General features: G+C 42.7%; 1 protein-coding gene and 1 non-coding gene across 6 annotated transcripts in view; both read left to right on the top strand.

Moving 5' to 3' along the window:
* The window catches only part of Hectd4 (HECT domain E3 ubiquitin protein ligase 4), a 172,084-nt gene that overhangs the window by 48,781 nt on the left and 96,356 nt on the right, over positions 1–26,947 (top strand). For all 5 annotated transcript variants that reach the window (XM_063225671.1, XM_063225668.1, XM_063225670.1 and 2 more), the window contains exons 2-8: positions 3,983–4,500; positions 8,629–8,718; positions 9,328–9,458; positions 12,468–12,576; positions 13,188–13,326; positions 16,314–16,484; positions 26,397–26,589. In XM_063225671.1, coding sequence (XP_063081741.1) covers positions 3,983–4,500; positions 8,629–8,718; positions 9,328–9,458; positions 12,468–12,576; positions 13,188–13,326; positions 16,314–16,484; positions 26,397–26,589 — 1,351 coding nt within the window. The remainder of the gene's footprint in view (positions 1–3,982; positions 4,501–8,628; positions 8,719–9,327; positions 9,459–12,467; positions 12,577–13,187; positions 13,327–16,313; positions 16,485–26,396; positions 26,590–26,947) is intronic.
* Positions 19,027–19,189, top strand: LOC111754870 (U1 spliceosomal RNA). Its single transcript, XR_002789547.1, has one exon. It is a non-coding gene; the product is annotated as a U1 spliceosomal RNA (small nuclear RNA).

Below are 26,947 nucleotides of genomic sequence, written 5' to 3'. Positions count from 1 at the left end.
TGAAAATAATGGTAGAGTCTGGCTATTGATTTGGAGGGAGAGGTAACTCTAAAAAATGTCCCCCCCAAAAAAACTCCAAAACAAAAACAAAACAACAAGCCAGAAGGTGGCACATGCCTGTAATCCTATCACTTGGAAGGCTGAGATCGGAGAATTTCAAGTTTGAAACCAGTTTGGGGTACCTACTGAGACCCTATCTCAAAAGAGAAATCAAACAAACAAGGTTTTTAAAAAACGAAACACTCTAACTTACTTGGGTATGATTACCCAAAGTGTAAATGTCCATTGTTCTTTTTACTATATGATTTCTAATACACCTTTACCTAATGATACCTAGTTAAATACACCTGTAGCCTGGTAAAAACTTTTTCCATTTATGTAGTTTTACAAGTTATATAGTAAAATTGTCCTTTTTGGGGACGTATAAAAGTTTATTAATTTTAGTACATTTATAGAGGCATTTAGACGTCAACACTATTGCAATGTAGTTTTTTCACCCCTTCCCCTCTCATGTTATTCCTGTATATTCACACCCTCTTTATCCCCCTATACCCTGACAATCAGTGATCTGTTTTCCATCATAATTTTCCCCCATAGAAACGAAATATGGAATATAATGTTTTGATATTTTGGGATTTAAAAACATGTTTGGTGCTGGGGATTCAACCCAGAGTCTTATGTATGCAAAGTACACACTCTACTACTGAGCTGTACCCTAATGCCTAGTATAACTTTTTGATGTTGAATTCTTTCATCAACAAAATTCTGTTGAGTTTCATTGAACTAGATACACACACACACACACATGCACATTTTTGTTTGGTTTTGCTATGTGGTTTGGGCTGGCCGTGGGCTCACTTTGTAGCCCAGGCTGGTCTAGAACTTGCAGTGGTCCTCTTACCTCAGCCTCCTGAGTGCTGGGATTAGAGGAGTGTGCCACCACGCCTGACTGAAGTAGTTATATTTATTAGCAGTTTGTTTCTTTGCTAAATTTTTGGTTTAGCAAAGACCACTTAGATGTTATTTGACACTTAGATGTTATTTCTGATCTGATAAACTGGCCCTGTATTTTGATTATTTTTTATAATATGAATATTTTTTCATATCAGTTAAATGAGATATAGTTAATTTTTTCAACTGGAATTTGTTTTGTTTGTTTTATTTTTACGGTTTGTTTTGTTATAAAAATGCACTTATGTTACAAAAATACATTGTCAGTAAGTCATTTCTGGCTGTATTTGCATTTAGTACTTGCTCTGAGCAGACTTCTGCTTTTATATCTCAATCAGTTCCCTGTGTCACTTCATGCAGTCTTTATTTGCCAGCCTCCTGTGACTTTTTTCATCTTTCAAGTGTTTTTACTGGGTACTTTTTCTTTCTTTCTTTCTTTTTTTTTTTTTTTTTTGGTAGCAGAAATTGAACTCAGGACCTCATACTTGCCAGGCAGGCAGTGTGCTGCTGAGCTGGATCCCTGGACCCCTTTGATACATTTTCAAAGCTTATTCCACGTGTCTATTCTTCTGTTGTGCAATGGATGAAAATTACGGGTTAACACTCAGATCATTCTGAAGGTGTTTCATTGTCTTGAGGGGATTCTGTGTTATAAAATTTTATCAAAAGCCTTTTGCTTCTGTTATGTTTTTGGTGAGAGTCAATGTTTCAGGCTCTTTGCTTTGCCAGTAACATCCGTGTAGTCCCTTGACTGCAGAACAACGCTTGTTCATATAATTAGCAGTGAATTCCCATCTTGTATTCGTTCCACGGAGGAGACTCACAGCTTTAATTCGTAACTGCAGATCGCCACTTGCAAGCTTTACCGTGGTTTCCACCTCCACTAGTTGGTTTCTTTGCATTTTAGATGTTGCATGTGAGCCTCAGCTTTCCACTTTATCTTCTCTAATTTGCACGAGTATTTGTTTTTCCAGAAGAGCCTCTCTTTCTTTTGTGAATACCGTAAGTTTCGCTCACCAGCTCTGTCGTGTGCTATTCCGGGTGTGCTGCCGCTTCTCTACGTCTTCCGTCGTTCCGCCTGCTCTGCCTCAGTCAGAGCAGCAGCTCTGGATCTTGCCTGAGCGCAGTTCGCCCCCCCTGCCTGTGTGTGTGTGGTGGGGTTACCGGAGGCCGAATGCAGGGTCCGCGCTGTGGAGCTGCGTCCCCAGTGCTTTTTAATTCTGAGGTAGAGGCTAGCCAAGGTGCTGTGTTACCCATGAGCTCAAACTTGGGACTCCTTTGCCTCAGTCACCCTGAGGATGAGGGTTACGGGCAGGCACCGTCATGACTGCCTAAGTCTTTCATTTCAATAGCTTTTCTCCTGAGTATTGTTTTCCTTGTCAGTAGTGCTTGTTGCCTAATTTCATCTATTTTTTTCTCCTTAGCTAACTCAGCAATTTCTAATTTACCTTGCCTTTTCCCTTTAACATCTTGCCCTTCCTTTAGCTTCTGTATTGTTTTTATTTTATTTTTTGTGCTAGAAATCGAACTTAGGACCTCATGCTAGCTAGGCATTGAGGTAAGTCCTCGGTCTCTTCTGTGTTGTTTTTAAGCAGAACTTTTTTTTTTAGGTCAGTGAGTGGCTGTATAGCTAAACAAGGAAATTACAATATTTGTATCATTCTGGAAGTTATTATTTTACTGGGCCAATACGGTTTATGAAAAACAAAATTTGAAAGAGAAAAAATTAATTTTCAGAAATACAGTGAACTATACCCTTTCTTAATGTGAGTGCCAAATGACTTGACAGAAGTTTCTCTGCCTTTATTCCAAGCCTCTCCCCCTGCCTTTCTGGTCTGCTGAGAGTCAGATGGATGCCTGTGTGATCTGTTTCAGAGCCCTTGCTCCTAGCGTGCCCTCCTTTATTCCTTGGTTACGGTGGTGTGTGCATTGTAACCCACTCAAGCTTATGTGCACAAACTCTTTGCGTTGTAAAGGTAGTTTGATTCTTTATCTTGAGGGCCAGTCTCTTGCTTAATTGAGGAGCATTTAATGATTTTATCTTCCAGCTACTGAAAATCCAGAGGAACCCTCCTGGTAATTATATGTTTTGGCCAGAAATAATGGTGATTCTTGTACCTGTAAGAATTGCATAAATTTATACTTTATCACAAACTGAAGCAGTGGGTTAATGATAATAACTGGAGAGTGCTTCAAAAATCAAAGAACAAAACTGGTTGTGGCGGTACATGCCTGTAATCTCAGCACTAAGTTGAGGCAAAGTGTTGCTGTGAGTTCTTGGCCAGCCTGGGTTACATAGGGAGACCCTGTCTCAAAAAACCAACTAACCAAACAAACAGATCAAAAAACAATAAGCAATCCATAATTTATTAGTTGGAAGTATAAAGATAAAGCAGTTCTTGGTTGGTTTGTTTTGAGACATGGTCTCTCTATGTTGTTCAAACTAACCTTGAACTTACTATGTAGCACAGGCTGATCTCAAATTCATGGTGCTCCTCCTGCCTCAGCCTCCCAACTGCTGGCACTACAGGCCTGTGCTACCATGCCCAATTTAGCCGTTCTGTTTTTACTGACAGTTCACCTGGTAATCAGTTAGCAAATTAATATTTATATGTCAAGATCATTTAATATTTATAGTTTAAGTTTGTAAAATAAATTACATGGACTGAGTTCTGACTTCCAAGTTAAGTATAATTCATTTGTGATTTGAGGTCTTGCAATTAGGTCTAGTCCAGTGGTTTTTGTTTGTTTTGTTCTGTGTGTATGTGTGTGTTTGTGTTGTGGATTAAATCTAGGGCTTCTCTCATGTTAAACATGTGGTCTACTATTAAGCTAATTTCCAGCCCTTCTAATCCCAATTTTCATAGAAGCATTAGCAGAAAAACTGGCTTTACAGTACATTTTCTGTTTGGCTGCAATTAAAATAAATTTTGATGCAAACTATTTTTACATACTCTTGGACATATTGGCTTTCATAGATGACTTTGGTGAAGGCAACACATAACCATTTCTCCACTGTCATTGCCTTTAGATTTTAACATTTGAGACCAAGAACCCAACGGAACTAGCAGAACGTTTGCGCTCTGTTTGTGGAAATCAAAGTAATGCCTATGCCCGTCTGCTGGAATACCGCCTGAACGCCTTGCGAGGACTGTGGAATGCCCAGCGCCAGCTGGCCCTGGAAGAGCAGCATGACAGGGAAAGCTCGGGTGATGAAGAAACTTTGGCTCTGCTTAAGCGTCAGGGCCTGTTGCAGCAACCCGAGCAGGCGCCCTTCACATCACGGATGGGGCTCCTACTGGTCTTCCCCCTTATTCAGTCCCAGAGTCGAACAGACCCTTCTCTCTGTAACATAACTGCTGAGGTGCTATTGAACTGCCTTCGCGACTGCCAGCCTTTGAGCTTGACCAAGGAGCCTGCTGACTGTCTCAATGGAATTGAAACCTTGCTGTGCTCTTGGCTAGAGGAGACTTCGGACACAGGCCGACACATCCCACACAAGCAAAAAGAAAACGCTGCTGCTGCCCTGGTGGCGTTGGCATGTGCCAGGTGAGGAAAATCGGTTGTAACACCTGGTGACTGTGATTGGTCACCACACCTGGGCTGAGGGAGTGAGGAAGAGGCAAAGTGTGTCCGAGGAAGTCTGTACGTTTAGAAGGCCTTCTTTGTTTTCAGTTTCGAATTTTGTAGCCTTGACACAGAGTATGTGGGGCTTTTGCCAAATCTTGGCACCAGGTGCCCAAGCTGGAACTCAAGTTCAAATGTTGTCTTTCTGCTAGAGCATGATAACGGCTTAAACAGCGCAGGGTGGGAAACCAGCCCTTGCCATATCTGCCCACCCTCAGACTGCTGACGTTCTGTCTTAGGTAGTGTACAGAGGATGTTCTAGCTGTTCTTCTGGAAGGGTGGTCAGAAGTTTTGTGGTCCATTTACTTTCTTCCCCACCTAATAGAAGGAGTGCATCAGCAAGTTAGTGGGTTATTTCTCATTTGGACTCCTTCACAAGAGTGAGTAATAAATTATATTTTTGGCCAGGTATGGTGGCGTATATCTATAATCGCAGCACTTGGGAGGCAGAGGCAGGAGGATCACCATGAGTTTGAGGCCAGCCTGGTCTACATAATGAGATACCATCTCCAAAAAGAATTATAGTTTTGGGCCCCTGTGTTTACCTTCATTAGTGTAATTGAAGTATATAATCAAGACTTAAGCTGGGTGTCATGGTGCACTCCTGTAATCCCAGCACTCAGGAGGCTGAGGCAGGAGAATCATTGTAAGTTTGAGACTAGCCTGGGCTACCAAGTGAGCTAAAGACCAGCCTGAACTGCATAGTGAGACCCTGCCTCAAACACACACACACACACGCACACACACACACACACACACAAAAGATGTAATAGCGTACTGTCCTTCATGTGCTCCTTGATGTTACTGATTCACTGTGAATAGAGGAGGTATTGGAGGTACTTTACCTAAACAGGATTCAGACCTTTTCAGCAACCTATGTGATGCTGGCACATGTATCTGGGAGGGAATCCACAACCCTGGCTTCCCTCTAAGCTAATTACTCTAGAGACCAGTTAGGACCATAGTCTGACAGATAGTTTCACTACTCTCTTCCTCTTCCTCAAATTTTTGTTTCTATGTTATTGAGATCCTTTTTCAGTCAAGTGTATGTGGGAAAATTCTTCTTGGAGGATGATGAATTTTTTTTTTTTTTTTGAAATTCTTAGCTTATAAGGATTTTCTATTTTACCTTTGTGGTTTTAAAATTGACCTTCAAATGATTGAATTTCAAATTATTTTAAAGGTAAAATATAGCCTCAGTATTAATTGTCAGTTTCTTTGCTCTGAACAAACTGTAACAGCTTAGTTTTGAATTCCTGAAGACTGTAGTTGATTGCGGAAATCTTGACATGTGCTTAATTTGGAGACTTTGGGTGTTATTGAATTAGTTTTCCTTGGAAAGCCTTTAGATTTATTTTCTGCATATGCAAAAGATAATTCGAGCCCTAAGTAGATTTGTTATCAATGTAAAAATCCGATTTTGAGAAAAATTATCTTTACATGGTAGTACTCTTTAGACAATTTACTATGTTGAGAATATTCAATTCATTAGTTTCTTTTTTTATTTTATTTTTTTGTCTTTTTCCTTTTTATTCGGTACCAGGGATCGAACTCACGACTGCCTGCTTGCAAGGCAGGCTCTTATGCCACTGAGCTAAATCCCCAGCCCCAATTCATTAGTTTCAAACAATATAAATTATTAAACATTGCATCATAAAACTCACTATTTTGGGGCCAGGGATTTAGCTCAGTGGCATGAGTGTCTCCCTGGCAAGTGCAAGGTCCTGAGCTTGACCCTTGGTACCCACCTCCCAACAGCAGCAACAAAACTCACTTTTTTATTATGTCACCAATTCAATCTATATCCCAAATATTTATAGAAGTTGCTTTGTATATTTGAGATTCTAAACTCCATTCAACAGAAATGTGAAATGAATGTTTTTATTTTCTTCTTGGTTTTTTTTTTCTGTGATGGCTCCTACACTGTATTGTTAATATTATCATCTTCCGGGCTTTACTTACTCACGAGTCACTGCCTTTCAGCATTAGATCATCACCTTTCATGGAGTTCCTAGAGCATTGTTAAACTTGTGAGCTAATGTTCACAAACATGAAATAACTTTCCCAAGAGATTATTATGTAGATATTTATTCATCCAACCAGTGAACATTTATTTGTCTTACATCTTTGATATACAGGAACCTTGCCATGTTTTAGGCATAAAGTGATTTAAGATCTATAACCCTATAAAACTGATAAATTGAGTGAATTCAGAGTGATTCACTCTCCCAAAGCTTCTTGCTTGCTTACCCTACGTGAGGTGCTGTTCTGGGTGGTAAGGAGATAGCAGAGAGCAGGCAGATGACGATCCCCCAAATTGCAGAATGTATATGAGAGTGAAGTGGGTAGACAATGAACCAAAAGTACATATAAAAGGTAATTTCATAGATGGGCAGTATACAAAAAGAAAGCAAGATTTTGTTTTGTTTTTCGAGACAGGATCTAGTTATGTAGTTCAGGCTGCCCTTGAATTTACGGTGATCCTCTTGCCTCAGCCTCCCAAGAGCTGGGATTAGAGGTGTGCCTCACCACACCTGGCAGCAGTAGATGCTTTGATAGAGAGTGACCCTGCAGAGCTGGGGACAGCCTTAGCTGGAGTCAGCAGAGAAGGCCTTACTGGAGAGGTGGAATCTGAACTGGGACTGGGTGACGGGAAGGGTGGCCATGCTGAAGAGCAGTGGCAGACAGCCGTGCACAGGAGTAGCAGGGTAAAATGCTGACTCTGTGCGGGAGTAGCTGAGGGCAGATGCCAGGGGGCAGGGCTGCTGGAACAGACTGGTAACAGGAAGACGAGAAGGGATGAGGTGGTTGTGGCACAGGTGAGGGTAGAGGCTTGTGAGCCACGGAAGGAGTTGAAATTTTACTCTTAAAATATAATCAAGTGGCCGAGGGTTATAGCTGAGCAGCACAGCACCTGCCTGGCAAGCACAAGGTCCTGAGTTCGAGTCCCAATACCAAAAAAAAAAAAAAATCTAATCGAACCTGGCGTGACATAATTCATTAAAAAAGCTAATGGTCCCAAATTTTCTAAATGTTTTTACCCTTTTATTTGAATCTCCATCTTCCCAAGGGAAGTGTTCCTGCTGGGCAGATGAAGAAGCCAAAGTCCATAGGACTTAGATGACAGGCCGAGACTGCAGCTGTGAGCGGCCGTGCCAGGTTTCAGAGCCCATGAGTCCTGGCGCCCAATAGGTGCTTTTATATTGTGCGGCCTCCCTGCCTTATACCATTCTTTGGTTTGTTCTTTGAGCGCTAGAGATAGTGAAAGGAACAATTAAGAGGAGGCCTCTAGGCTGACTTGCTCCAGCAAGTATTCCATTTCTATTAGGCTGTAGGCACATGATACTTAGCAATTAAAACCTTGGCTAAGAGAATAAGGCACCAAGCTAAAGTCAGCCCATCTGATAGAGGCGATCACTTAGTTCGGAAGAGTTCTTGTGGTGATTTATACTTGGGATGTAGCCAGGTAAGTCTTGTGCGTCTTAAAAGCACCTTCTTTTTTAGATCTTGCTGACCGCATTACACACTTAGGAACCTCACGCGTTAGGAACCAAAAGGAAATCATTCTGCAGGTAAAATCACTGTATGCTACCCAGCAGGGAGAAGCAGAACAGTTCCAGCGCAAAGTATTAATTACTTGAACATACTCTTTTTAGTTAGATTGAATGTGACAGATTTCAGTGAAGTATTCTATGAAATGGAAAACTTAAATTTTGAAAAAAGCATGCCTGGAATTACTGTGGGACTTTAAATACACGGTTGCCATTTCCTAAGGTGTCTCCCCTCTAGATCAGAAAGTAAGTATCTAATACTCACAAATTCCTTGTGGTTGAGCCTGTGTTTCGAACTTCTTTGATGGGGAGACTATTTTCCTTTTCAGCGTAAGCAGCACGGCTGCTCTCCTGGCACGATGTCTTGCGCCGGTGGTGAGAGGTAAGAACCAGCGCACTTCGGACCAGCAGAAGTAGACAGGCATGTTATAGAGCCTTCTCACGTGCGTCATAAAATTGATTGACTTTAAACTTTGGTGCTTTTTCTTTTTCTTTTTAGGGGATCATTGAAAACTTTTGTCCACACAGTCCATCTGTTACAGAAGCAGACTGATCTAGGGTCCCTGCCGGTGGCTGACGTGCTGTATAGGTAAGTTGCCGCTTGTCACTTTGGGTTCTTATCCTTCCAAGCAAGGCACATTTGTACATAAAGCCTCTTATTGGAAGGATATTACTACACTGTGATCAATTAATGGTTCATATTTTTCAGTAAATACCGAATCATAGTTAACTTCTTTAGTATAAAATGTGACTTACCTGTCCTTCTTTGAAAGTGTTTCTAGAGCATATTATCTTTCATTCTTTTTTATTTTTCTGTCTTTAAGATGCAATAACTTACAATGAATCCTTATTGTAAGTTTAAGATGATAATGTATTAAGGTAAAGAGAATAAAGTTCAAAAGCATTCACGATCTCATCACCCAAAGGTAGCCCCCCAACACTGTGGTGTGCTTGCTTCCTAAGTCATGCCCCTCTCTACGTCTCTGCCTATCTGTCTCTCATACTTGTGTGTATGTAAAATACATATGTTTCACACATATAAAATGTATCATGCTATTTCTGTAAGCACTGCTTTGTAATTATTTTTCGTGGGATATGTTCAGATGTGAGACGATTTTGAAGGTGGGGGATAGGCCTCCGTTTTATAGCTGAAATGGACAATCTCAGCGCATTTACAACTCTCCTCTCCCTCGCATAGGTTGTTGCTTCTGGAAGGGGGGCCTGGATCCCCTTCCTGTTTGCTTGGGGGCAAACATATAGTATCCTGGGGGTATGAAGACATGTTGCCTGCGCCAGACAGCAACACAGGCTCTAGTTCTGAAAATAAAGGTAAGGCCCAAGTGTTTTCCTGGGGTTCAGATATCAAAGGAACAGTTTTGATCATAGTTTTAGATGCTTTAGATAACATTTGGTTTTTTAATTAAGAGTTAAAGATTCCCATACAGTGTGTTCATTGTCTTCTTTATCAGTATAAAACTGATACTCGGTGAGGTAAGAAAATGGATAGGTTCTGCTTTTACCGGGAAATGAGATCATCGTGTACTTTTGCTGAGGAGGAGGTGCAGATTCCTTAAATTTGTTCCTGGGTATTTGAGTTTGGGCATGGAAGCCTTCAGCAGCAAGTTTTGGTTGCCTAACAGGGTAGCACACCTTACTGCATGAGACTGTTTCTTTTAGTAATTTATCGTGTGTCCTAAAACCAAGAAATGAGAAGGTTCAAGTGTGTATGAACTGCTGAGTTACTGCTTTTAAAAAAGTAGGCTGAATTAAAATGTTTTTATGCAGTCTCATAGGATTGCGAGTCAGTTTATTCACTCTCTCAGCAGAAGTGGGCAGATTTCTTAAGTGACTTCCTGCACTTAATTGGCTTGCTAGGCGAATTACCCCTCTTCATTCGCTCCACAAACTTTCCAGTCTAATGCCGTGGCTGTGCATTGCTGGCTGTGGCGCAGCTGCTGGCTTACTCCCCAACCGGTTTCTTATTGTAAATGGCCCTTTAAATATTATTAATTATTACAATGCATTATACTATTACTGTATTGTTAAATATCACATATAATGGATGACAGAAACAACAGGGGGAAAAATATCGCAGGGGATTGTTTCCATGAAGTGGTTGGCAGTTGCAGAAAGACTGAACTGAAGGAGTCTGGAGAACTTGGCGCTCTGAGACCTGGTTCTACACTTCTTTTCCCTTCCCATCCCGCCTGGGGCCACCTTCCTGCACAGCCTAAGGGCACAGTTTGCAGCTTGAGCAGTGGCTACCTTTCCACTCTCTGCCCAGCACCTAGGCCCTTTCGCAGTCCAGCCTTTCTTCTAGAGATACTGAGAGGAGAGGCCAGGCCCTGGATGATTCAGGGCCTTCCCTGACTCAGCCAAGGTTAGCGGGAGGAGCGGGAAGTCCTCAGATACTGTGGGCTGCACCTCTATCGTCATGGAGAACCAGAGCCTTTCTCCCACTTCACTCCATGGGACAGCTCCCTGGGGTGCTTTCTTTTTGATGATGACAAATGTTTATGAAGCTTTCTGTGGAATACTGATTCCTTGGATCTAGCACAGTGTGACTTCTGGCTCCTCCCCAAGTCAGAATGTTCGGGAAAGGTAGATGTTTTAAGTCACCAGAAGACACTGAAGTGCACAGGACCACACAACTAAAGGCACTCATGAGAGGGTACTTTCAGAGTTGCTTCAGAACCTAGAAGGTGGCAAGAGGAATGGGCTAAGTGTGTTTTAAGTGAGGGATGGTGTTAAGCTGATCTGTGTACTTTTCACTTTTATGCCTTTGTTTTTCTGTCTAAATAGAGAATTTTTGGAGAATATTTTTCTTACAACAGTTTTTTTTGTTTTTTGTTTTTTGTTTTTTTTTTGGTCTTTTTGAGACAGGGTCTCGCTGTGCAGTTCAGGCTGGCCTTAGGCTCACTTTGTAGCCAGTCTGGTCTAGAACTTGCCACAGTCTGCTTGCCTCAGTCTCCATGCCCAGCTTTACAATAATTTTTAGAATGACTTTTAAAATTTATTTTTGAGACAAGATCTTGCTTCATACCTGAAGGCCTCAAATTCCTGGGCAGGAGGTCATCTTGCCTCAGCTTCCTGAGTTAGAATAATTCTATTTAACCTTTAGCATTGAAATGTTAAACATTGACAAATGTTGAGAGAACACTGTCATATATATTTATATATTTGTTGTTGTCTTTTTGAGACAGGGTCTCACTAAGCAGTTCAGGATGCCTTGGGCTCACTTTGTAGCCCAGGCTAGTCTCAAATTTGCAATGATTCTCCTGCCTCAGCCTCAAAATTAGTATTTTTTTAAGCCCACTTGAATAGATTATAGGTTTTTGAGTGTTAATTTGTTCGTTTGTTGAGAAACTCATTGGTGTAAGTCCCAGTCATCTCAGATTAATAGAATGAATTCTTAGTAGATTTAGTACTCATTTGATGGTGTGACACTAAATTTCCTCAAACTAAAATGACATTCTTTGGATAGAAAAACTCCCTTGGAATGGAATGCTGATAATCAATACTGAAAGTTTTAGTCATAAACCCTCTTTTAAGGCAAATTCTTGGGAATATAAATTAGTAAACTTAACTATTTTATAAGCTGTTTATTTTAGATTGGGAAAGACAAAGCGAAGGGGAAACAACTGCTGTCTTTAAAAGAAGAGAGAGAGTATACTCTCTTCCTGTTCCCTCCAGAACTAAAACGAGGACTTCTGAATGGAAACTCTGGGGAACACTGTAGCTCCACAAATACCAGTGATATATCGACATAATTTCACGTGCACTTTAGGGGGCGCTGGTTGGGTGCAGAGAGCAGCACAGGTGTGTCAGCTGTGTTATCTCGCTGAGCCGGCACAGTGTCCTGGAGGTGCAGTTTGCTATCTTGACATTGCACGTGAGCTGAAAGGTCAGAGAATTCCAAGGTCATTTAATGTTTCGGGCTCTTGGGAGCTCATGCCTTTTTATTAGGCAGTCATTTGTAAAAGTGTTGTATTCCTAGTCATTTCAGCTAAGAGTTAGGGGTGTTTACATTCTACTTTGGACTTTTGCTTTTCAAAAAGAAAAAGAAAATATCTGGCAGACTGAACGAGGTTTCTCTCCTAATAATGATCTGTTCCCTTTCCCTGATTTCACTCATTTCCTTGTCCTTTTTGGGTGTTTGATTTTGGGGATTTGAACTAATGTATCCTGAAAGTCACATTGAAACACCTTTTGTTTTTTAAGATGTTGAAGATTATCTTTTACCTAACTGCCTAACTGCTTTTTCATTTAGAAAAGGCATGTGTATAATTTTATTAGAAAAGGCATATATATGATTTACTTGTGAAAAAACCATTCCAGATGCTGACTTGGGACGCTGCCTCACTGCAGACGGTCTTTACCTGTATACCACTAACTCAGTTGGAAGAGGAGTAAGCAAATTGGGGTCTGGATTACACGGTACTCTCAGGTCAGTTGCATGGCACTTGGTGAATGGTTTGGCTGGAATGTTTTCCTCTTGTATAAATCTCTGTGAAGAAGACCTGGAGGTGTGTCCCGGTTCCCCATAGAATGGTCACTAAATAACTAGTCTGAACTAATTCAGATGATTCCAGTTTTTTCATTTTGCTATCTCCCTTCATCTTGTGCTGTATGTGCACTTTAGCGTTGTTGATTCTGAAGAGTTGGGGCTTTGTTTCCAGGCAGAAGTTTCTCTGTGATCAGATTTCCCTAACAGTATCAGTGACTTTTCTCCTTGTTGACATACGAACATTTTCCTAGTTACGGATTTTTGTATTTGGATTAGTAATGATTTTCAGTTGGGATATAAGGCCTATGAATTTCTGCCAAAAGAAACCACAGTTTTGGAGACTCATTATTTAGTGAGACATTTCCCCTACTTTTTCTCCTTAGTTCATTGTGGAAAATTAATATTTACCATTTTCAGTCCCAAAGTTAATGTAGTATAGTCACTCTTCAGATATTATTAGAAATTAGCTTTAAAAATGTTTGCATGCGCTGCGGGCTCTGGCAGGGCTGCAGGCGCAGCGTAGTGAAGCCTCCTGTGCGTTTCTCCCACAGGGGGTTTGTGTACTGCCGGAACGAGGAGCTGGAGCCCGGGTGGCTGGCCTTCGGCAGCGGCAGTCTTCTACACCGGCCTGTGTCTTTTGATAACAAACCTCACTCCCTTTTCCAGGTCATCGATCAGAACACCCTCCAGGTAAACAGAAAACCATAGCACTGTCTTTTGTATTTTGGAAGCTACAGTAAGGGAGTTCCGACCTCATCCAAAGCAATCCTAATGCACTGGGTGCATTTTCCTCCCAGGATGGCCTCCTTTCCATTGTTACAGCGTAGGCATTTGATTTCTTTAATGTCTTGCAGTTTCTGTACATTATCTGGGAGACTATGCTATTTACTTCTTAAGGGCCAACAGTAAACTTTCTCTGGTAGCTGAGGATGGAACCCAGAGCCTTGTACATGGCAAACACGTGTTCTACCATTGAGCGACATTCCCCTGCCCCAAACAAGTTGCTTTTTTATAATTAAAGTCTAGACAGTCAAAGATAGCATACAGACTAGCTGGGTTTTTTGCCTTTTATTTTTTACTTTTTTGGTACCGGGAATTGAACTCAGAACCTCAGGCTTGTCAGTCTGTACCTGGCACTGTTGAGCTATGTCCTCAGCATTTGCTTTTTATTTTAACTAGGTCTGCTTGGGGAAGGCATTTTCCTATTCAGTTTGCTCTAAACAGCCTCCGTGTAGGAAAAGGGCTTGCAGTGAGTCCTGGATAAATGGTGTGTTAGCTTAAGTGCTTGTCTGTGGGGCTCTCATAGCACTCCGTTATGGCACTCGCCGCATTATGCTAAATTACCTGCCTCTGTCTCACTTCACCGACCACACACACCTTTAGGTCTAGACTTGGTCTTACTCATTTGGAATAGTGCCTGACATGGAATTGATAATAATAGCGATACTTAAAGCTAGCATTTAGCAGCGTCTTTACATAGACTTGCTGTCTCTTCGGAAGAGGCGTAATTTGGTAAATTAATCTTGAAGATAGGACTGTGGAGTAAGGCACCTTGTAAGCGCTGATTGTTTATTCTTAAATGAAGGAATGAATCCCAGAAAGGTTAAATAACTTGCTCAAGGCCACACATCCAGCAATACCAGAACTAGAACCCACGATTCTCTATTATAGAATTTGAGCTGTTTATACTGCAACTTTCTGCTTTTTAAACAGAGCTGAATTGAATGTTTAGAGTTACCATCTGGGGAGTGAGTCGCCTGAAATTAAGTGGAGCCAACCTTGTGAGCACACCTGTAATCCCAGAGGCTGGGGGCTAAGACAGGAGTTCAAGGCCAGTTTGGACTACTGAGCAAGTTAAAGGCTGTCTTGGAATGTAACAAGATCCTGTCTTTTGAAAGTAAAAGAAGACTGGGTTTAAAATTTAATTAATTAATATGTATTTATTTATCTTGTCTTTTTGCAGTTCCAGTTGGCCTTGAGCTCACTTTGTAGCCCAGGCTGGTCTCTAATGCTCAACGATCCTCCTGTTTCAGCCTCCTGAGTGCTGGGATTACAGGCATGTGTCACCACACCCAGCATATTATTATTATTACTGTTATTTGTCTTTGAGACAGGGTCTTACTATGTAGTTCAGCCTGGCCTTAACTCACTATGTAGCCCGGGCTGGCCTCAAACTCACAGCAGTCTTTCTGCTTCAGTCTCTTTCTGCCACAGCCTCCCAAGTGCTGGGATTTCAAGCAGGCACTACCATCCCTGGCAAAAGAAAAGAATTAAGTGGACTGTGACATCACTTTTTGTTTGTCACTCAAGTATATCTTCCCCAGGGAACAGGGACTGAGTGTTGTTCACGATTGTCATCTCCAAATCCTCTAGTGGGTGCTCGGTAATTGTTTAATGAATGAAATGAATGAATAAGCAAATAGAGGTCCAGTTGACTTAACTGCTTGTCACTGATGCAGTCAGATGAGACTGTCTTATGTTTAGATGAAACAGGAGATTAAGTATGGAGCGAAACAGACATTAAATCTCAGAATGTGGTTTACATTGAAGCAGCGCCAGTTTACTCTGTGTTGCTGCTGAAACTTTTTGAAAGCGTCCCAGGAAGCAGTGCTGCAGATCACTAAACAACGTGCATTGGGAGCAGCTTAGGGGTGATGTAGGCCAGGCAGTAGCTGTCACTTTCTAGATTTAAACCAGTTAAGTTTCTATTACTGAAGTGGACAAAACAAGTTTGGGTAAAATCTTGTGAGTTGGAAGATCAGAAGTTGCCTTAGGACAGCTAGCAAACACATCCTTTCCAAAGGATGTAGTGATGGAGAGACTGGCTGATATTTCTGCTGCCCCTAAGGATACTTAACTCAGGAGGTTGAAGCAGAAGGATTACTGCGAGTTTGAAGCCAGCCTAGGCTACATAGTGAGTTCAAGGCCAGCCTGGACTACGTAGTGAGACTCTGTCTCAATAAAAGGAAAAAAGATGTAATTCATTACCTTAAGTTTTTTTACTAGGGAAATTTTAGAACATACAATTTCCTCTAAAACTTTGTTTTTTTTTTTTTTTTTTGTCTTTTTCGTTTTTATCGGTACCAGGGATCGAACTCACGACTGCCTGCTTGCAAGGCAGGCGCTTATGCCGCTGAGCTAAATCCCCAGCCCCTTAAAACTTTGTTTTTAATAAATGTTAGGTAAAATACCTACACATAGGGCCAGGGATTTAGCTCAATGGCATAAGCACCTGCCTGGCAAGCACAAGGTTATAAGATTGATCCTCAGTACCTCCCCGCAAAAATACACGTAGCAGATTCAAAAGTGTTTAGTAAATACTTTTTCTTATTAAAATGTAGTTTGAGGCTGGAGATACAACTCAGTGGTAGAGTGGTTGCCTACCATGTACAGGGCCCTGGATTCAACCCTCACTCAGCACTGCTACCACCACCACCACAGAAAAAAAAAGTAATCTGAATTACTCTAAATAACCTTTTCCTCTGTTTCTGGCTGTGCATATTTATGTTTCTACTCACTTTTGAACTTTTATATTCTCACTTTCGTGTATTAGAGATGAGGGACAGGAGATTAGGAAGCCTCCTGAATCCTCATGCTGGACTAGCCTAACAGTGACCGTGTACTTAGCCAGAACGTCTGTGTCGCTCTAACGGAGGACTTCTCCCTTTCGTGTCCAGGTGTGCCGGACGGTGCCCATGCCTGCCAACCACCTCCCTGTCGGCAGCACCGTGAGCACGGTGCACCTCTCTTCAGACGGCACTTACTTCTACTGGGTCTGGTCTCCTGCTAGCTTGAATGAGAAAACACCAAAGGGACATTCTGTCTTCATGGACATTTTTGAACTTGTGGTACGGTCTCCTTTTGTGTCTTTGCAGAGACATTTTTATTTGCTTTCTTTTTATACTAATGCACAGAGGTCCCAAGATCCTTGCAGCACACATAGTGTATTTACTGTTCCCTGAACATAGATTTTCCTCTTGGATGTCTGTGAAGGGTTTTTTGTTTGGGATTGTATGGCATAAGGAGGACCAAGGTTTTAGATGGTAATTTGGCAAGAAAGGAGATAACATTATGGGATGTGTTAAAAGGGGACTATTTAGGTAGGAATGCTCATGGGGTGTTGGAAATGTGGGACTCAGTTGTAGTAGCAGAAGGACTCTAAAAATAGAAATTGAGAAACTCCAAGAACAGTAACAGTAAGAGTACACTTCATTCTTCCCCCGGGTGTCAGCTGGATGCTCGCTAGGGGCCGGGCAGCATCTTCCTAGCTGGTGGCATGTACTGATGGGCAAAGTGCGCAGATTCCTGCTCAAGTTGGACTTGAATTCCAGCTCCAGGGTTGGTTGGAGTGATAGTGGTGGAAAAAAAATATATAACCATAGACAAGTCAGCAAAAAGTGACAAGATGGTTTTAGGCCGTGAAGAAAAGTAGTGGTGCCAGTTAAAGAATTTGGAGAGCAGGCAAGTGAAGAACATACCAGGGAGAGAGGACCTCAAGGCAGAGGTAGCCACCGAGCTGAACATAGAGGAAAGGGCTTGGGGTTCAGCTCTGGAGCCCAGGTCCAGATCTGTGCCATCCACTGCACTGTCTAGTGCATAAACTACCCAGCCACAAGTGGCTGTTTAAATTTCAGTTAATCAGAATTGAATAAAATTAGACCCTTAGTTGCTCAGTTGCATTAGCCACATTTGAAGTGCTCACTGAGGCTAGCTGGCTGTCTACTGAATACATACCATAAAATAGAGAACATTTCCATCGCTGTAGACAGAGATGGTCTAGATCACATTTACAGAAAATTAGAAAAAAAATGTCCTGAAGCCATATCTGTGACAGAACCAGTTTTTCATAGTATAATTCACAACATCCTTCTAGGAAGAAATTAGCATGGTGTAGGGAGGGGCACTATACTGTAATAATTCTCTAATAAATCTTAGTGGAGTTAACATTGTTCTGGGAGAGCAGTCATTCGTCCTGCCAGCACCCTGTCCGTCAGCAGGCACGGCCTTCACGGTGCCTTCTCTTCTCTTGCTCGCTAGTCGTCATCTTTGGTGAAGGATCCTGCCATAGGAGGCTCTGAATGAGTTTGCTAGATACTGTATTATTTAAACATGTGTTCATAGTTGTCAGAAAAGCTTTATATTGTTATTTATTCTAAACAGACTTATAGCTCAATTAAAGAATTTATGGGTCTTTATCTGAAGAGCAAGGGGAACACTGAAAAATCCCCCATTTTCCTTCACGTGCTTTGGCTTTTTAAAAATATGTGCTTTGCTTTTATTAAATTAAAAGAAAAAATTCTACCTAAGAAATCCACACCCATGATTTAAAACAGCACACAGAGACTCATAAAGTGAGCTTCCTTTGCTCTGTTCCTCTGGCCAGCTATCCATAGTCGGTCACCTTCATGGTTTCAGCTTTCAGTTATTCTGTGGGTTACTCTTCTCTCTAAATAAAATACCTATGCTACTGTTTCTTGGTTGATGAACTCCAGATTGGGGGACAGGCAGCACTGACAGATGAAGATTTGCCTAAATTCCTCCTCTTTCTTTTCTTATAAACCCTAATGCACTTATTTCATTTACTTTGTTATCTTGGTACCTTACTTTACTGGTATAGCATTGTTTCTTTTTTTTTTGTCTTTTTCCTTTTTTATTGGTTCCGGGGATTAAACTCACGACTGCCTGCTTGCAAGGAAGGAGCTTATGCCGCTGAGCTAAATCCCCAGCCCTCACCATTGTTTCTTGTACATTAACACTAGACGCTGTCTTTTTGTCCCTTACTTTAGAAGGTGGAAGGGTAGTATCCCCTCCTGCTCCTCAGTGTGGCGAAAGCCACAGGTAGCAGTGAGGAGAACACCGGGAGGAGGAGGGGTGGCTTGTCACCACTTCCCCTTAGAGCATCACAGGGCTGGAGATCTCGGATACTCACAGAGACTGAAGGTTTTCATGGAGGCCTCTCAGTCCCTTGCGCTCACACACACATATGCTCAGATGCTGGCTGCTTAGGCAGAAGACTAAACATTTATTTTCTGAAGAAACTGAATTACCCCACAGGAAAAGGTCTGTGTACATCGATACAGGGGTTTGTCTAAGGCTGAGACTTGTCTCTCTGGTGAGTCGCTCTCAGTGCTGTCTCCCAGTTAGCAGGACTTAGCCATGTCCACAGAGGTCCTTATCATGTTGACTGTTGAAACAAGAGCAGACAAGCAAAATCCCAAACATCCCTAACTTTGGCGAGGCATGTATGTAGAAGGGAAGGAGGAGAAAATAAGGCTGTCAGATTACTAACAATTATGAAGCTAGGTAAGGACACTCAGAAAATACGTGCATCATTCTTTTCTCTTTTGTGTTTATCAATTGTTTTCCATAATAAAATGCTTCAAACAATCAATACTTACCGGGCAGGGGAGATACCACATCACAAAGGTGGTTTTCCCAGGGCGCGGCTCATCCATTGCACTCCAGATGTGCTGACCCCTGGGATTTCCCCAAATGTGGGAAACTCGACTGTGTAACATGTGGTAGTGGGGGGCTGCATTTGTGCTTTCCCCTAAAAAAAAAACACCAAAAATCCTCAAAGAATTGACAATCAGGGTCGCCAGACAAATGAGGAAATGCTCTAATACGAAAACTAAGGAAAAGCAACAGAAGAGATAGTGCAAAACTGTATCAGAGTGCTGTGTGAGATGCGAGGTGGCACCACCTGTGTGACAGGGTGTCTCAGGAAACTGTCAGAGCAGGAGAGAGCACTGTGATTACCCAAAGCTAAAAGTTACTAGGAGAGTTAAATATACGTCCTGGGAAGTCAGACAAGTAAAGAAAGAACAATAAATATGAGAGAAAAAGTAGAAGGAACAGTGGAATAATCTAGCTATGTTCTTGCAGATAGGAATTCCAAAAAGAGAAGAGAGAAAATAAAAGAGGGTGATATGATCAAGAAATAATAAAAGAAAAATTTCATACTAAAATATTTGCTTGTGCTGGGTGTGATGGTGCGCACCTGTAATCCCAGTCCTCCCGAGGCTGAGGCAGGAGGATTGTTGCAAGTTTGAGACCAGCGTGGGCTACAAAGTGAGCCCAAAGCCAGTCTGAACTGAACAATGAGATCCTGTCTCAAAAAGGAAAAAAATGCTTGTATCTAGAGTTAAAGGTATGTAGCAGAAATGGAAAATACCCATGCCATGATACATCATCATGAATTTTTAGGTTACTTGGGTTAAAGAAGCTTTCAGAAAATATTTTTTTTAAAAGAAAAAGTGGTTTATTTTACTTAAGATCTGCAAGTTCCAGTTATATGCAAATGACAGCTGGTTTTTATACAGACCCTCTGTCCCTTTACCCCGTGAAAGTAGTTTTTTTCTTTCCTGAAGACACCGTAGGATTTCTTTCTTTTTTTTTTTTTTTGAAAGTAGTAAAAATGCAACAGCACGAGACAGAACAAAGCCAATTGAGACAATGCAGTGAAATTGGTACAGGATTTCACAGTAGGATACTGGGATAGTAGTAATACGTACTATGGTATATCTCTTTAACTTCACCATAGTTGTCCAGTCAATTAGGTACAGCAAAATCAAACCAAAAATAGAACATTATGAAACCAATTGAGACTACTGAATAGAGCAAAAGAAATATAACAAAACAGTGAAAACAGCCTATGCCTTCAAACAGAAGATAGAAGGAAATCCATATTTGCTATACTGCATGTGGTCATCCTCCCAAAAGATGCTGAGACATCCATGTCCAGTAGCTATGGGGGGAGGGGGAGGGGCGCGCGGGGGAAGGGTGCTTGATTTTCAGCCCGCATCGCAGTGGGCTCACAGGTAATGGTTCTCCTCCCGGCCCACGCTGCAGGCGCTTACCAAGAGGGCGGGTGGATAAGCTGCCTGAGTCCCACCGTGGCCAGATCTCGGGAGTTGTGGGTCTCCTCCTGGCCCTTGCCCAGAAAGTATTTTTTAAAGTTATATGCAAATGGTGAGGAAATAGAAAAGCACTAGGTTATTCAACTGCATTTGTGTACGCAAATAATGGAGCAACACTTGCAAAGTTCTGAGGGAAATTGATTTCTAACTCAGAAGTCAATATTCAACCAACGTATTAATCAACTGTAAAGACAACGTAAAGATATTTTTAGGCATAAGTTATATAATCAGAAGCCCATATCTGCCCAGCAAGAAATGGAACAACTAAAATAGCCCCTGCGCACAGCATGAAATAAAAAGTTGAGGAAGAAGGATCCTGCTCTAGGTTAAAAGAAGTACCTTTGAATCAGTTTTGGAGTCTGAGTCAAACAATCCAACTGTTAAAAAGTACCTTTGGAGACAATTTGAAATTTAAATATAAAAGTATTTAGAAGTATTAGATAAAACCAAGGATTAGAGCCAGGCATGGTGTGCATGCCTATAATCCAAGCACTTGAGAGGCTGAGGCAGGAGGATTGTTTGAGAACAGCCTGGGTTACAAAGTCAGTTCAAGGCCAGTGTGAACTGCATAGTGAGATCGTATCTCAAAATAACAAAAATGAAACAGAACCCCCCCAAAATAAGGATCAGTCTTAATTTATCTTTTTTTTTTTTTTTTCTGTGCTGAAAATCAAACTCAAGACTTTGCACTTGCTAGACAGGTGCTTATGCTACTGCGCTATATCCCTGGCCTTTTAAATTTACTTTTTAAGTCTAGTAATGAAATTATGGTTACATAGGAGAATATCAGACATTTAGAGACCTGTAGTGAAGTATTCGGGAGTAGAATTACATGGTATCTGGAATATATCCTAAAATATTTGAGCAAGCCAGGTACAGTGGCACATACCTCTAATTCCAGCTTCTCGAGAGGCTCAACTTCATCTGCAGCCTGGGCAACTTAGTGAGACTTTGTCTCAAAATAAGGAAGTAAAAAAGGATAGAGATGCTTAGGGTGGGTCAAGAGCAGGCAGAAGAGGATTGAAGACAAGGAAGAGGCAGGTGCAGAGGCTGGTCTGGTGAGGAAGGACAGAGCAGGTGAGGAGGAGAAAGGGAGCGGTGGGAGGTGAAGTGGCAGAGCTCGTCGAGCTGTCTGTGGGCCTTGCGAGGTATCTGGATTTTATTTGAGACAGTCTTTGGTTTGGTTTGGTACTGGGAATGGAACTCAGGACCTGGCCCTTGCCAGGCAGGTGTGTACTGCTGAGCTACATCCCTGGCTTGAGACGTTCTTGGAGAGTGTTGAGCAGGCACGTGATGGAATCTTGCTTTACAGGTTCATCGTAGCTCTTGGATGAAGGGTAAAGATGGATTTAAAGACTCTTAGAAACTAAGCAAACCTAGAAGCAATCCAAAAAGGTGAACCTAATGTTGTATGAAGTGTAGAGATCTTACTTGGTTCCTGAATCAAGCAGACCACTCTAAAAAGTAGTTTTGAAAAATTGGGGAACTCTAAAATGGGGTATATTAGCTGATGTCAAGAATCATTGTTCATTTTGCTGGGAATAATTACATTGTAGCTATTTAAGAAAATTTTTCTATTGTATAGTGATATGCGTTGAATATGTAAGGGTGAAATGACAGTGTTTGGAATAGATGAAAGTATGGCAGAACACTGATGAATGAATGAATATTATTTGTTCTTTTTATATATTTTTGTATTATAAAAGTTTTCATAATAAACATGTTTTTTGAAAGAAGGCAGTGAGGGGAGGAGCAGGAAAAGAACAAGCAGGAGGCCTTTGCCGCAGACCAGGTGAAGAGAGCGGGCGCGGGGCAGCAGCGGTGGAGGGTGGCGCAGGGTGAGCAGATGCATCCCGGTGACCATCCTTTCATGGTCCCAGTTACGGCACACAGCCGCCAAAATTACCTGTGGTTTCTTGTAATGCTAGCACTTAAAGCTTTAACTAACTGCCCCTAAGAAGATAAATATGGTGGCTTTCATTTTTAAATTTACAGTTTATTTTTCTCTAGATCTTCAAAACAGACCACCTTTTAGTTTTACAGTAAAAAAAAATTAACATTAACATTGAAAAACTGGGGGTCCTTGACACTGTTCTTTCGCTGTGTCATTATTCATGGACCTGTGAGTCGAGTTGGACTGCACGTTAGGCCTGGACCTCCCTGACTTGGTCACTGCTCTACAGGGTGCACCCTGCTCTGGAATCTTCTGCAGCTCTCTTTTTGCTTCTCAGAGCACTTTTCTCACCTCCTACTTCTATTTTGTTCTGAGAAGTCTTCTGTCCTCGTGTGCTCTCTATAAAATGCTGGCTTTTAGCTGGTTATACTCAGTGACAAATTGTTTTTTTTTAATTTTTTTTTGTCTTTTTCGTTTTTACCGGTATCAGGGATCGAACTCACGACTGCCTGCTTGCAAGGCACTGCGCTAAATCCCCAGCCCCTCAGTGACAATTTTTTTTGTTGTTATCTTCTTTATGTTCCTTCTTGAAGATATGGTCAGCACAATAATGGACACACTTGTCTCTTTCCCCTCTTCTCCCTAAGAGTTTATTGTTTTCTTTAAGTAATGAGCCAAATGATTAAGTTAATCTTAAGTATGTTCCTACTATATTGTCTTCTGTGGGAAACAGGTTAATGAGCTTTTAGTTATTTTTATCAGTACCCAGGGATCAAACTCACGACCGCGTGCTTGCAAGGCAAGTGCTTATGCCACTGAGCTAAATCCCCAGCCTCAATGAGCTTTTATTTTTATGGGACTTGTCACAGTTTGGGCAGTTAGTAAGGAAGTAAATAATAAGGGCACAATAACCCGGACTAATGATCAACGCTGGGGAAAAAGAGAACTGAATACCATGGTGGTGGTGGGTGAGGAAGGGACCCTGTCGAGTGCCTGGTGAAGCTTCTCAAGGGAAGACACGTGGGCTGAGACCTGAGTGATTGGAAGCAGCCACCAGCCTGACGGGACCAGCTATCCAGTTTGCTAGGGCAAAGACGCTTCTTAGGACATGGGATTTTCAGTGCTAGCCTTCACATAGTCCTAGGCAAGCGGCACTGGCACGTTGTCCAGGAGGAGGGACCAGAAGGGAGAGGGCCTGGAACCAGGAGGCAGCTGTGCAGGTGGTGGGAGACAGGCCAGGGTGGCGGAAACTACTGAAAGGGTCAGCAGGTGCTGGTGCTCGTGGCCCAGCTGCCAAGGGCCAGAGTGGTAAACAGGGCGGGATGAGTGTTTCTAAGTGGTCGGCGGCCTGTGTGTGGCGAATAAAGGGTGGCAGTGCTGGGTGGCAGTGGGAGACCGCTGGGAGCTGCTGCTGGCCTGGAAGAGGGTGGCCCCAGAAGCACGCCCTTGGCACCCTAACGCTGCGTTGCCTTTCTCCGCTCTGCTCTTGACCCTCCTAAATCGGTAGCTTTTATCTCTACTTCACTGAGGAGAGCTTCCTGGCACAGGGGCTACTCTTGCACCAAGCTCAAGTCCTTCATTCTTCGTCACTTTTCTTTTCAGGATTTCAAAGTACTCAAGCAAGTACAGTAAGCAAGTTTTTTGTTCTGTTTGTTTTCTTTATCCATTGAATTTCTTACAGGGCGGATGGGTAATGCTTTCGAATGCCACGCTTTAAAGAGATTGATTTTATCTGAGGTTCCTTTGAAGGGTTATATTTAGAGCTGTGTAGCAGAAATGGAGCTGTGGCTGTGGAAGGTTAGTCAGGCAGAAGGGTGGGGGCAATGCAAATGCGGACAAAGGGGAAGTGTTACCTTTTAGGGGACAGGAGGCTCTTCAAGTAGAAATGTCAGCAGAAAGGGCTGGGGCAGTTAAAAAAAGGGGCAACTGGACCTTAGTATTAAGGATGAGTCTGCAGATAAATGTGAGAGTGCTTTAAACTCTCCTTCCAGAGAGGGGGAGTTGGATTTGGGGAGGGCCTGGAGTTGTTTATGCAGCAAGGCACTGAATGCCTCCCAAGGGCTGAGGCTGTGGTGAAGGAGGAGGCAGGATCCCTGCTCCAGGCAGCTGCCGTGGGTCCGGGTGAGGGCAGTACGAGGGTGAACAATGAATGGGCTAATGTGCAAAACCATAGAGGCGAACTGAAAGTCCTGTGTACACCCCAAGCATGTTGTACTCTGGCCTGAGGGATGGGGACAGGTTCCTTTTCAGATTGGTAATCAGGAAAGGCCTCTTTGAGTAGGTCACATTCTACCTGAAACCTCAAGGATGAGAAGAGCCAGCCCCAAGGAAGGGGCAGAGTGTTCAGGCAGAGGTGGAGGTGTGGAGCCAGCAAGCGAGAGGAGGGGTCAGTAGCACACAGGTCAGTGCCCCTGTGTGAAGAAGGAAACAGACTGGATTCATCAAGACTGAGGAAGGGAAGTCTGAAAAAATCACGGGAAAGGCCCACGGTGTTGGTTTTAGGTTACTGGTGGGCCATTAGGAATATCTGCCCAGTTGGGTGTGGTGGCACACACCAGTAATCCCAGCACTCTGGGAGGCTGAGGCAGGAGCATTGTAAGTTTGAGCTCAGACCAGCCAACTTAGTGAGACCTGTCTCAGAATTAAAAAAAAATGGCTAGAGATGTAGGTAGTGCAGAAGGGCTGAGTTCATTCCCCAGTACTGAAAAAAAGCCTGCCTTTTGGAGGGCGCTGAATTTAGAGACCAACCTCAGGGTTAAAGTAAGACGCAGAAGCAAGGGAGCAGGAGCAGGATTCTGGGACTCTTGGCTTTCCCCGTCCTTGTGAGCGGGTCTTTCCTGGCCTGCTCCTGATGCCCTTGCTTCCTCTGGCTGGTTCTCTACTACCAGCTCTTCCTGTGGACTCCAGCCTTGCCTCTGCTGGCCTTGCCTCTGGAGACTCACCCCGAACCCGAAACCGGCATTCCCTCTGTCTCCTTGTCCCACGGAGGCAGAGCAGTGCTGCCAGCTCGCTGGTGGGCACTGCCTGAACCCACCACGGCATGCAGAGACCATGAGAGATGTTTGCGACCCTGGATGAAGACTGGAAATAGAAACATGGGTGGAATTTTCTCGGAATACCAGGTCTTAAGATTCCTGAGACTCATGAAGTGAAGGCAAAGAGAAAAGGAGGTCAGCAGAGAGGGAGACACTCAGACCATGTGAGGTGAGGGAGCGGAAGGGCAGAGAAGTGAGCTGAGTTTGCAGACCTGGGTTAGAAGCGCTCAGAGGAAGGAGCTTGAGTGGTCCAGGTCCTTTCAGCAGTGAGGCAAAGCCAGGTGATCTGCCAGAGGTCAAGCCACAGATTGGTGGAAGGATTTTGGCATCGCCACTCCAGAGATATTGCTGGGGAACAATTAATAAGTGAAAAAGCTGCCACGTCCCAGGAAGGGTGCAGCTGAGGTGGTGTGTATTTATAGCAGAGCCTGCCTTGCTCTAGGATTGCTGTGCCAGGGCTGAGCACCCAGAGCGAATGTTAACTGCTGTTGATTTACAGTTTGGGTTTAGCCACTAATTATATTTTAAGAAGGCATTAATCTCATAGTTGTCCTGAGCAGTAAGTCAAAGACTGATTTGTTTTCCGCTCATCTTATTGTGTATCTGTCAGAGGCTCATAGTTTGTATATGCTGTCAATGGAACTCAGGAATTTTAATCAACAACTTTGTGTAGAACCTATTAAAGATGGATCCTTATATTTGGGGTATGATAAAAAGTGAAAACTCACAAACTTAGCCCGGCCTTCATTTCATCTGCGGCCATTTCTATGGAAGACTTAAGTTTTGAGGGCTAAGTCTCCTTAGGTGCAGTTTTTGAACTGTTTTTTAAGCAGCTACATCATAATAATTTCACGTAAAAGTTTGCTGCCTAAATAGAAACAGACATCAAGATCTGTTTTCTTTTGATATCAGGTTGAAAATGGTGTATTTGTAGCCAACCCTCTTCAGGAACGCACAATTCTAATGAGGAAAGAAGGGGAGTCTGCCAAAAGCATTAATGAGATGCTTTTGAGCAGACTCTCTCGGTACAGAGCTTCGCCATCAGCGACCCTCGCAGCCCTGACTGGCTCCACCATCTCCAACACCTTGAAAGAGGATCAAGCAGGTAGGTTCTCTGTGCTTCCTCGTCTGTCTCCTTGGATAGCTCCATCCAGCAGCTTTTTGTTGAGTACTTACTCTGTGCTGGAGAAAGTATCTCTCTTTGCCACCTTCACCTGGTACAATCTTCTAGTCATTGTCCAGTTTTTTATTCCAAGTGAATACCTGTTGTAGATCATAAACACTAATTCATATGAATAAATAATAAATTTTTTTTTGGTATCAGGGATCAAAGTCACCACTGCGTGCTTGCAAGGCAGGGACTTGTGCCGCTGGGCTAAATCCCCAGCCCAAATAAGTAATAATTTAAAGCAGCTAGGGACAGGGGAAATAGTTCAGTGGCACAGCATCTGCCTGGCAGGTGC

Source organism: Cavia porcellus, unplaced genomic scaffold (genome assembly GCF_034190915.1).
Source record: "Cavia porcellus strain 051 isolate PalLab524CR breed Dunkin Hartley unplaced genomic scaffold, mCavPor4.1 scaffold_16, whole genome shotgun sequence".
Lineage (NCBI taxonomy): Eukaryota > Metazoa > Chordata > Mammalia > Rodentia > Caviidae > Cavia > Cavia porcellus.
Note: the sequence above shows the minus strand (reverse complement) of the source record. Positions and strands in the feature narration are given on the sequence as shown.